General features: G+C 34.2%; 1 protein-coding gene across 1 annotated transcript in view; it reads left to right on the top strand.

Moving 5' to 3' along the window:
* The window catches only part of LRP1B (LDL receptor related protein 1B), a 1837374-nt gene that overhangs the window by 1227272 nt on the left and 597473 nt on the right, over positions 1-12629 (top strand). Inside the window, exons 26-27 of the mRNA XM_049097407.1 lie at positions 8806-8970; positions 9291-9535. Coding sequence (XP_048953364.1) covers positions 8806-8970; positions 9291-9535 — 410 coding nt within the window. The remainder of the gene's footprint in view (positions 1-8805; positions 8971-9290; positions 9536-12629) is intronic.

Below are 12629 nucleotides of genomic sequence, written 5' to 3'. Positions count from 1 at the left end.
CAAAGAGATGCTATAATTGTTTCTAATAGTTGCAAACCACAGGGCCACTCTCTGGTCCAAACAGTCACAGATGTTAACCGCACCACCTCTTATGTATTTTGTAAGTATTTGGAGTCAGTTTCAAAGAAAGTTAGTATAAGCTTGAAGGACTCCAGTGAGGAGACACTGACTGTTGGAAAGACAAGGCACATGATTCTTGAGAATAGGGTCAAATGTTGAGTAACTCAAGTTATTGCGCACAGTGTTCTTTGTGTGTTCCTCTGGGAAGGAGCAGAAGAGAGACGCTGGTTTTAGAGCCAGAAAACCAGGGTTCCAGTTCCTATTTTGTCATTTATTCCCTGGGGAATCTACTCAACTCTATTCTCTTAAATTTCAGTTTTTTTTTCATAAATAATGGATAATATCTTTATTATTTGATTGTTTTTGAGGAGATAATAAATATGTAGAACATAATATGTAACTGAAAATACTTTGTTATTACTGGGAATTATTTATTTCCTTGGTAATTATTTTGTCAATCCAAAACCATTGTCAAGGCTAAAGGTTAGTAGATCAAGAGTTTTTTGGTTTTTGTTTTTTTAGTTTATTTTTATTTTTATTATTATTTATTAATTTTTCTGTCTCTGTACCTGTAAGTAAGACAAAGTCGAGGACACACCAATGAGGAAGGGAAGTCAGCAAGGATGGAGTTTAATGAAGAGAGAAAAGGGAGCCTGTGTTTAAGTCAGCTTCCTGACCACATTTTCTGGCATGTGCTCTGGTGTATGCTTGAGCTCAGAAATCAATAGATTGGGAAGTTTCTTTGTTCTTCCTTTCCTCAGTTCACACTCAGAAAGTAAAGGACCAAAGCAACTTGCCTAGAGCAAGGTTCCAAACTGGCAACTCTCATTAATATGCTTGCTTTACCTCTACGGTGTTTTACATTTATTTGAATCACTGGCCTGAGCTTAAAATACTGAGACGTTTTGTATACAGTCCTGGATTTCTGGCTTCTTTTGAAGAAACAGAGAGACCTGGCAGCAAGGAGCAAAGCAGTAGCTATATCTTTTACCTAAGGATGGGTTCTCTCATTTATAGTTTACACTTTGCCCATTTCATTCATTAATTCCTATAATACCAGTTCACTGGGAAGAGATATGTTTAATGAGAAATTCCTTTGTTAAAACAGACTATTCCTGGGGTTCCTGGGTGGCTCAGTTGGTTGAGCGTCTGCTTCAGCTCAGGTCATGATCCCAGGGTTCTGGTGATAAGGGAAAGCTTGGTTCTTGTCTCATGGAGTCAAAGAATGAATCTCACAGACAACAGAGAGTGAGCAAAGTGATGTAAGTTTATTAAGCAAAGATACAGAGAAAGCTCTCAGAAGGGGAGGGGCCCAGACAGGGTTGCCACAGGGCTTGTAGGGTTGGTCTTTTGGGGTGCGGGGGAGGGTGTGTGGTCTTTAATTGAGAACCTAGCCAGGGAGCCTACGGCCTTGAGATGCAGTTTTGGTTTGAGCAGAGACTACTGGTAACACCTTCATGACTTATTTCTTTGTGGTCTGGGGAGTTTCTGTGATTACTTACTAGCCATTAAAGGGGAATTCTTCCTAACATTTTGGAGCTAGGGAGCCATGTTTATTTTTTCTGTTTTTACTGTCTTATCTTTGTTTTTTGGGGGATGGATAGGAGCCTGATTCTGGGGCCTTTCAGTGTCTTTGGGGTTCATGGGAGCCCACAGATTTCTGGGAGCCTGGCTTTGGGCCTTTCCCTATCTCTCCCTGCCTAGGCCCATCTGCCCTTAACTCCTTCCTACATCACTGGGAGCCAGCCCTTCATCCAGCCCTGAGCTCTGCAATGGGCTCCTTGCTCAGTGGGGAGCCTGCTTCTCCCTCTCCCTCTGCCTACCATTCCTCCTGCTTGCATCTCTCTGTCAAATAAAATATTTTTTAAAAAATTAAGAGACCACTCCTGAGATTGCAAGTAAATTGCTGATCCTGACCCTTTGCTTCCCATAAAGGCTCATCATCAACAGGAGTTTTACACTGAGTGTAACAACTACCAGTGTGAAATTTTTCACCTATAAGAACTATCTAAGTTGTACCAGCACCTGATATACAGGAGAAATGTACTGTATAAGGAAAAGTGATATTTTGGAGAACGTTGTGGTTTTAGCATGTACACCAACATGGTAGAAAAAGTGAGGGCTCTGAAAATTTATAAATGCACACAGTGAGAAAAACAAAAGGAACAAAACAGTCATATGAAAGTTTTGAAAATAGTTTGACCAAACAAAGCAGTAGATCTGGGAATTGCAACTTTATTTTCTATGGCTTTGAACTGACAATGCTTAGGATAAAATCATCTCAGTTTGTAGAATATCCAACCTGAGAGTAGAAAAAAAAAAAAAAAAAGAAAGAAAAAGAAACAGCACACCACCCACAAATACTATTTGAGTGAAAATATCAGATACTATTCCGGTGATATAAGATCTTTAGAAGTTATCCTATAAGAGTTGAAAGTACAAAAAGCTAGCATCTGAGTAGAAAAAAACCTCATAATGCTTTTAGGAAAGTTGATGCCTTCCATTACTAATTGCTACCATGAAATTGTAAAAATGATTCATATAATTACAGTCATAATAAGTTTTGTCTTGAAAAATGGGTGAAGAAATATACTTATAAAATTGCTGTTGGCATACATAATCAAAATTCAAATGGCCGTACTAATTCATTCAACTCTAGGAAGAAACCGAAAGGTTGACAAGTTTGGGTGTCGATAGATGATGGGCTTTCTATTGTTAAAAATTATCATACAGCGGATTGATACAATTAAGATATGAAGTTCATATAAATACTTGTAAAGCCTAGCTGTAGCAATTAGATTCAAAAACACAGTACAAATATGAAAATATTTTCAGTTTTGTTTGGGACATTTTATTAAAAAGTCCATAATTATCTTTAAACATTGGACCTTTCATAAAGTAGGCTGAGAGCATAGTAAAAATACATGCAAGCATGAAAACACATGCATACACACACTGAACTGCAAAGCTAAGCACAAGAAAAGCAACATTGAAAAAATAATTTAATTTGATTTAAACTCAGCTTACTGCCTTAGTGCTATCTATTCAAATAGAAACATTAAAATTCTCTTTATTTCTCAAATAATTCATGAAATACATAAAGAAGCTGTGAATCAAAATTGATAGGAGCTCTAAAGACACATTATTTTGAAAATTTTTACTTTAGGATACATCTGGACAATTTTTTTTTTTTTTAGAATTATGGTTTCTGTAAATACTATTATGTTTCCTACTGCATAATAAGCTCTCTAATGGCACACAAAGCTGTTTCCACATTTATGAAATCCTTCACTGCTCTTGGTATATATAATTGTCCCAAATAAATGTTTTTTTAGATAAAAAAAAAAGCATGCATATGCATAGACTTTGTAACTTACAACTTTTGTAACTTACTTTTTGTAACTTACAAAAACAAAGATACACCTGAAAGAATGAAGTATAGAGTAAAAGACAGCTAATGGGTAATATTAGAAGCTTAGTTTACAGTAACAAATGAATACACAAGTTTGCAACCAGCCAAGTTGCTCCTAAGCACAGCTGAGGAGAAACAACAACAACAAAAAAATGAGCCATAGTATCAGGCCAATAAAACATGTTTACATCGTTTGAGTTTCCTTCAGCTACAAAGGTTCTTTGTGACCTTTTTTTTTACAGATGCCAACAAACAAATGTTTTTAATCAACTAGTTTGCTTCCTGGGCATAAAATCCACAGGCCTTCATTTTACATTGTAAGCCATATTTGCCATCATGCCACATCTGTTTAGTATTCTGGGTTTTGACCCAATATCCCAAGTGACAAGTTATTCCAAGATGGCAAATGAGAGTCTTAGGGAGGAACCATTTCTCTCTCATTCCATTTTAAGGGAATGCAGTTATTGTTAAGGTGACCTGAAAGAGTACATGAATCTCCTCTAAACCTCAAGCTTAGTATTAGGGAGTAAGAAGAACCAGGGAGTTCAGAATCTACAAGGGCACTCACTTCAGTTCTTGAATTTTCATTGCCTTTGTACTTGTGGGGCTTCGTGGTGCCTTGCTGGTGTTTAGATTTCATTTGTCATAATAACGACTCTGCTATAGCAATTGCAATTTGTGAAAGCAGATATGGTAATTGTGAAGATTAGTGAAACATCTAAATAAAATTTTAATTTTATCTGGGAATGTTCCTAAATGAAACTAATAAAGACATTGTTGCTTTTAGAAGACCTAAAGATTATAGATAAGTATCCCCTTTTTTTTGCCAAGATCATTTATTTTCACCTTCTGCAGCTTGACCTGATAGATGATAATGGCCCTTTCATGCCTGTAATGATACAAGTTGTTCATGGTCCATTGACCCAATTTAATCCTGATACAGACTAACCCATGAATGCAGGAACTGTAGAATCAGTAGACTGTAGTCTCTTTTTTTTAAAAGCAATTGTGGCCGAATATTTCCATACTTCCTGTAAGAAGAGATAGTCAGTCTTTGTATATTTCAAGAAATAATGATATCATTGAAATGCTAATACATTTTAACCATAAAAAGAAAGTAATAAGAGGAAAATGATTCTTTTAAAATACCACATTATAAAGTATACAAAAGAGTGCCTAGAATTTTATGAAACAATGATCCTTGAAATCAACTTTTTAAATTGATTGTAAACTGACTTACAGTGAAGTTAAGAAAGAACACTTTTAGGGGGACTAATTCTAGAGCATGTTATTTTATACAAAGTATTGGAACTTTCCCCACTTGAATTGATGAAAGATTAGGACCATTATGAGCACTATAGAAGAAACAGCTTAATGCTGCTATGTTTAGTGAAGAAATGAAGAAATCACCTATTTTAGAATTACTCAAATTATCCCAATGTATACTGTTATGGTCCACTGGAAACATACTTGAGAATCTACAGAGCCTATTTCTGGTAAACCTACACAAACCTATGCAGAATTGTAGAGTTGTGTGTTGGAATTTCCAAAACTACGTAAGACAGAAATAGAAAGTTACAAGGGAGACACCAGTTCTCCATTTGTTACTCAGGCAAAGGACAACGCTCAGAAGTTTTTAGGTCATCAATTCAGAGCCTTGCCTAGTTCTGGTGGTGGCTTATCTACAGATACTCAGACTAGCTATGATTCTCAAATTCACTGTTTGTTTTCAGTGATTATTTTTCCTAATCTTGTCCAGACTTTCAAATCTCTCTCCTCTACCTTGTCTGTCAAATACCACCATAAATTTGATTGATGCTATGTTAGCCTTGTTTCTATTTTAAATCTTATTTTTTTTAATCCTAAGTATAAAGGGAAGCTGACAACAACCTGCTGTCAGTGAAAAGATGTGTGCATCCAAAATTAGATTTGTAGTGAGACTCATAATTCATTTCATTCATTGTTTTAAAGACAGCTACTTAACTGAATAGCCTACCAGCTTTATACTAATTAATCTTTGTTCCATTTGCCCTTCATGGCATCATATTGTATATTAAGTAACTTATAAGCAATATATGTATGTTTATATACATGTTGGTATTTCTAGATAATTAGCTTTTTCTCACATAAAACAATCTAATCTTTAAAAATTAGTCTTTTCAGAAAAAATGATATCTAGCCATGAAATTTTATAAATATCCTCTGGCATTTTTGGAATTCTTACAAATTTGTCTATTATACTAATTTTGAGTTATTAGACTTTTAAACTTTTATTATAGAAATTTCTAAATACACAAAATAAGATGAATTATATAATAAACTTCCTCATATCCATTACCTAGCTTCAACAAATACCAGTACATTGTCCCTGATATATTATTTAGTTTTATCCTTTCTCAGGGGTTTACTTAATTTATTCAAATATTGGTGATTAAACAATGAATCATTTGGATCTCATTTTTATGGATATGATCCCACACCAGGGCCATGAAACTACTAAAACTACCCATAAAACTAAAACTTAAAAAAATAAATAAATAAACTCATTTTTGGGGAGTCGTTCTTTGAGATAAACCCAATCCTATGACCTACTCCTTTGAATCCTTTTCTCATGGCTTTGATTTATGTTTACTTTATAAAACGAATCTGCCTCCACATATATGCTGGTGTGACATTTAAACTTGAGCATTCTCTGTCTCTCTTTCTCCATTACTTTTACAATTTTGAAATATTTTGAAATTTTGCATTTAAAAAATAATTTCTATGATTATGTGTTTGTGGCATGCTCATGCAAACACAAATCTTTTGTGTGTGCTAGCCATCCTTTGTGCTAAATTGTTTATGTCTATTACTTCATCAAATGCTCCTAATGAGAATGTATAGTTACAGTTTTTATCTAGAGATGAGAAAATGGAATCTAAGATTAAATATGCTGGAGTAAGTGACAGATACCAGTCTTGATCCCACGTAGTCTGACATGGAAACATATATTGTCATAATCATTTAATAACATTTTGTGGATGACCAGTGCTTCAGAGTTGTCTATAAGCTGCTGCTCTTATCAAGAATATCTACATCTTCCTTCTCTGTTCACCATAGGTTTTTTAACACATGTACTTACTAAATTTACTATTTATTATATTAAATTGTCTTTTATTCATTTCATATTTCAAATTTCTCCATCCTAAAACAGACTATATCCTTCTCAAAAATTCAACTCATGATGAATAGTTTACATCACTCCATATTTCCTATATAAACATAATATTCGAAAAAAAAAGAAGATAGATTGAATTGTATTTTGAATTTTGTTCCAGAAGATTATTTCATTTTCCAAGGTAATTTACCAAATTCATATACTTAAGGATCATTCAAAATATAGAAAAATTAAAAAATAGCAAAATTATTTATAATTATAATGAAGAACAAAGGAACTTTATCATTTCTCACCAAAATATTATCAGAACTGATTAGAGGAAAATTTGCTGGACTGTCACTATCTCTCCTGTTCTATGAGTTCTCCCTTCCCAAATCACCATGCTACTCATTGGATTCTACTACGAAAGTAGAGAAGGCAACTACCATTGTTTGGTTAGCATCCATGCTCCTACTCCTCTACCAGATGTCTTTCCTTTGTTATTTTATTTAGCAACATGACATTGAAGAGTTAGATATTAAAAACGGTCAGAACATTAAAATAAAACACACACACACACATCAGAACAGAAGTTAGACTGCCCAATTTTCCTTCTCTCTCAGCCACTTATTATCTGTGTGACCCAAGTAATTTCATTTCTTTAAGCTTGTTCTCTCATCTCTAAAACATAGATAACTTTAGCCATAGCCCCATGATTGTTTAAATGAGATAATCTATAAAGCACTGAACATAGTTTTTAACATATAATAAGTACTTAAAAAATATAGTCAGTTGTAATGATTGTGGAATTACTGTGTAACTGTATTAAGTATACTATAGAAACATGCATCAGCAGTTTAAACCATTGTCAACTGAACATAAAACATCCACTGCTTAAATTGCGTTAAAAATCAAATGCAGGACATGGGACACTTAATGCCCATTGAGTGGAACTGTTTGTGCATAATGAATTTGTAGAGTCTCAAATAGTATTCAGTTTAAAAAAAAAAAAAGTAATGATCTTTACGCATATGAAAAAATATATTTTAACAATCTCACGTTTGTGTATACCAAAGTATAATGATTTCCTCTGTTTTCCCTCTGTATCCTCTGTTATATGATGTCTTTCATTGCTGTGAATCTAAATATCATCTCCATACTGCTGACATCCCAATTCATGTCTCCACCCCTACCTTCTCTGAACTTCACCCTGGCATACCACACAGCTTCCTGATGTCTTGAAATCTTAAGATAAAAAAATAATTCAAGAGTAAACTTGATTGTTCTTCAAACCCATCCACATTAAATTTCCAGGTCTTAGAATCTGTCCTCTTCCATTTTCCCCATTCCATGTATGGATTCCCTGCAGACCCTCTCCCTTACCCTTATTCCGACTTTGCTGAAACAAGGAACACAGTCACCTATGATTCATTCTTTACTTCATTTCCCTGTATGCAGTCATAAGACAGTTCTGGCAATTCTTCCTCCAAAATATACTTTGAATCCATTCACTTCTCTTCTCTGCCACTACCATATTCCAAACCATTATAATTTTGTTCCTTTATAATAACCACCTGATATACTATACTCTCACCTCACTATCATCCACTTGTATATTATACCATGTTTCCACCTTGCTTACATGTGCTTCTTATTCCCTTGGAATAAAGTCCCAAATAATTACTTTAGCCTGCAAAACCCATTAGATTTTCAAATCCATCTTCTTTTTTCCTCCTTATTCACCACATTGGTCTTATCTCTGTTCTTCATATCACCCACTTTCTTTTCTATTTTAAAGCTTTCATATCTGCTGTTTATTTTGCTTGTCATGCACTTTATACTGTTCTCCTTATCTTTTAGATTCAGTAAAAATACAGCTTCCTCAAAGTGCTTTTTTTTCTGATCACCTTCTCTAAGTAGATCACTTAACTGCTATTCTCTGCCATAATGAAAGTTTCCTTCAGCATACTTTAGAAGCTGCAATTATATATTCATGTGTTTATTTAGTCTGTCTTCTCCACTGGACTCTAAGCCCCAGGTGGGTAGATAATACATCCATTTCCTTTGAGACTGTTCATCTAGCCAGTGTATATATAGCACATAGTATGCACTCAATAAATATTTGTGAACTGAATGGCTGAACTGAAATGGCTATTTATTTAATGCTAAATAAATAGCATTATTTATTTTTCTTCAGAATTCTTTTCTGGACAGATTGGGATGCCAATTTTCCTCGCATTGAATCTGCCTCCATGAGTGGTGCTGGAAGAAAAACCATCTACAAAGACATGAAAACTGGAGCTTGGCCTAATGGATTAACTGTGGATCACTTTGAGAAAAGGATAGTTTGGACAGATGCCAGGTTTAAAAAAATGATCTTTTTCTTCTGTATTTTCTGTTATCTTCCTCTGATAGCATTTATAAACTGATAGGATGTCTAACATGCATTTATCATGCATACATTAAAATTGGTGGTGATTTTTGGTAGTTTTCATTTTTATGGTGGTGATTTTTGTTTATTTTGTTATAATGGGCTTTTTGTTTCTTTCTATAAATCAGATAGATACCCATAAAATATTTTTTGTAAAATATTTTCCCTGACCTTTATCTAAGTAAAGTGATAATACCAATGGACTATATAAATAAGTTTTGATAAACTGCTGATGTATTTACCTTTCATAGGTCAGATGCAATTTATTCAGCCCTCTATGATGGAACAGCCATGATTGAAATCATTCGAGGTCATGAATACCTTTCCCATCCCTTTGCTGTGTCTTTATATGGGAGTGAGGTCTACTGGACAGACTGGAGGACCAACACATTGTCAAAAGCCAATAAGTGGACAGGACAGAATGTCAGTGTGATTCAGAAAACCAGTGCACAGCCATTTGACCTTCAGATATACCACCCCAGCCGTCAGCCCCAGGGTAAGTGCTGGTTGTGAAATAACAACCCAGAAAGTATTTTTCACCTTAATCATATAATATTTGAACTGTAAAATAACTTCTATAAGTTAATAGTTTATATATATTGTATTATGGAAGTGATTCCAACCTTTATTTTAATTAGCTCAGAATATTTTTCTTTTCATTTCTTTCACATAGCAATAAAGAAATATTAGAAAGTAAGAGTTTTATACAAAGTCCCTATATTTTTAGTCAGTAAAGGGTATCAGTAAAGGGTGCTGCAGGAAGTTGTAGAAGGTGTTGAGATTTGGAATCTATCACCTAACTATGTTCAGATAATTAGATGAGAACACCAAGGACACAGTGACGTTTGCCCTCAAATGGTCCCTGTGAAGTATATTGGGAGGAGAAGGAACAGTGTGTAAGAAAGAATGGAGCATCTGCTTGAGCTTTGCTATTTTAAGACAATTAAGTTCATGTGAGCATGTGTGCCACCTCTCCCCATATATTCCACATTTTGGTTCAATAGTAATCTCCATCCCAACTTTGTGATTTCATTTCTTCTGCTCAATATTTTCCAGATGTTCTTAATTCTAAGTCTTTATTTTTGCTTTTTTTCCCCTATGGGATAGTATGGCCATTTGGTGTAACATCAACTCATCCTTTCATACTTCTTGATGGAGCCTTCCCCTTTCTAATGTGTATCATAACCTATGAGAATCTCATTCCAATGCAAATAATGTTTTCTTATCATTAACATATTTTTACTTGAAACATCTGATGCTCAGATGACAACTGTTCCCTAGAGGATACATTTTCTTCTTTTCTCCCTCTCTCAGTGTAGAGTAGATAGATCTTCCACTTCCAGAAATGTGTTAGTGTTTCTGGTCTTATGGACTTCACTTCAAGCCTTATTTTAAATTTGTGCTATATTCTCTTCACCTAGATGTAACTAAAAATTCTCACCTCTGTGGTCCATTGCTATCATTTTTCTTTCTTCAATACGTGACATTCCTTCTCTATCGATACTATTTTTTCTACCAAAATTTCCTCATCGGTAAAATTTTCTGTGCCCTCTCTTTGACAGAATCTGGATCTAGTTCTCTTTCCATTTTCAGTTTCTCAGCTTCAATTTTCTTTTTTTCTTTTTTTTAAAGATTTTATTTATTTATTTATTCATGAGAGACACAGAGAGAGGCAGAGGCATAGGCAGAGGGAAAAACAGGCTCTCTGCAGGGAGCCTGATGTGGGACTTGATCCAGGCCCCATGAGCACACCCTGAGCTGAATTGAAGGCAGATGCTCAACCACTGAGCCACCCAGGCATCCCATAGCTTCAATTTTCTTAAATAGATCCTTCTTTGTCATGCAGGAGTTTCTATACAACATGTACTATGTGAGCAATCATGTTAATCCTTTTCTATAGCCCTTAATTCCCTTGCTCCTTTCATCCTACAAACTTAAACAACATAAGGACATTAAGGGGAGAAAATACAGCTTAATCACTTTTGTGCTTAATAGGCATTCGGTAAATATATTGGATTTAATTAAATTGAAATAAAACAGGAAATCATGATTCTGACCAGCAATGGGCCACTAGTACAGTAAGAAAAATATATTATTTTCTAAAAACTTCCTTCAGTATGAGAGAGTATCTAGTCATAAACACTATATGTTGATGACAAGCACAGGGTTGATTTTAATTTTTATAAGTGCAAAAATATGTACTTATGTATTTTTGTGCCCCAGAGTGGTACTTTTTGGGAACTGTAATTTTTATGTTTAGAGTAATTTAGATGAATTGGACCATGAAAAATGGCCTGGGTTTATGTATTACAACAGCCCCCTTCCCAAAACAGGATAAATGTATTTTCATTTCCTATCTGATTTGGCCACATTGACGTAAGCCCTAGCAAATTGACAGAATGGAAATGAAAATGATACTTTCAAGGTCTTTTGACATTTTCGTATATATAGAAAGGATGTGAAGCATTCAATGAAGAATAGACCCTTCCTTCATAGTTTCACTTTCTGTGATCATATTTGGTCCAGAAACAAAAAAACTCTCCTTCTGAACTATCAGTAGAAGGTCAGTAGTGCCCTAACACTATGTTACAATGCATACGTCATTCACTTCACTTCATCTTATCACATAGACATTTTATCGTCTCGTATCATCATAAGCACAAGGGTGAGTATAGTATGATGAGATATTTTGAGAAAGAGAGATACCACATTCACATAAATTTTATGATAGTATACTACTAGAGTTATTCTACTTTAGTTATTATTGTTAATCTATTACTGTGCCTAATTAATAAATTAGACTTTAGGATAGATATGCACCATAGGTATGTGTGTATAAGAAAACACATGGTATTATCCATGATTTCAGGCATCTACTTGGGATGTCTCCTCGCCAGAAAAGGGGAGATTACTGTAATTCATTTGGAGATGGAGAGATTTTCTTGACATCTTTACTTAACTTGAAAGATGATTTATATGAGACTCCTCCAATTTGCATAAAATAAGGAAATTTCTACTCTGTGGATTGATTTAACATAGAGGATCAGGGCTGATATATTCTGGTCTTTTATATGCTTTTAGAGAATGTCACCTATAGTGAGACCTTGCTATTTCCTAAATGAAATTCAGTCAGTTTCCAATTTTGAGAATGATCAGAGAACATTCCACTTTTCCCCATTATAAGGATCACTGAGCATATAACAATCATTATCCATCCTGTTTATCTGCTTCAGTGAAGTAACACTTCCATTGCTAGGGTAAAAACTTTTTTAAAAAGATGCAGAAATGTACTGACTATTTTATTACCAGGGTAGAATTATAGTAAAAGTGATGACAAAGGTACATTGTTAACACCACTAAAATAATAATAGCCCTCTGTTTTCTGGTGAATAGTAATGTGAAGCTCATGAAAAAATAATTAATTTTAAAAATACGTGACATTTAGTGCTATAAAATGGAAATATATCTTTAAAAAATTAAAGAAATAAAGGTTAGAAATATTCTTTGAAATTATCTGATCCTCCAAGTAGGAAATTAATGAATGTTTTAACACCAGTTATCATACATTCATCTTGTGCATAAATTTCTAG

Source organism: Canis lupus, chromosome 19 (genome assembly GCF_003254725.2).
Source record: "Canis lupus dingo isolate Sandy chromosome 19, ASM325472v2, whole genome shotgun sequence".
Lineage (NCBI taxonomy): Eukaryota > Metazoa > Chordata > Mammalia > Carnivora > Canidae > Canis > Canis lupus.
This window is presented reverse-complemented; position numbering and strand designations above follow the sequence as displayed.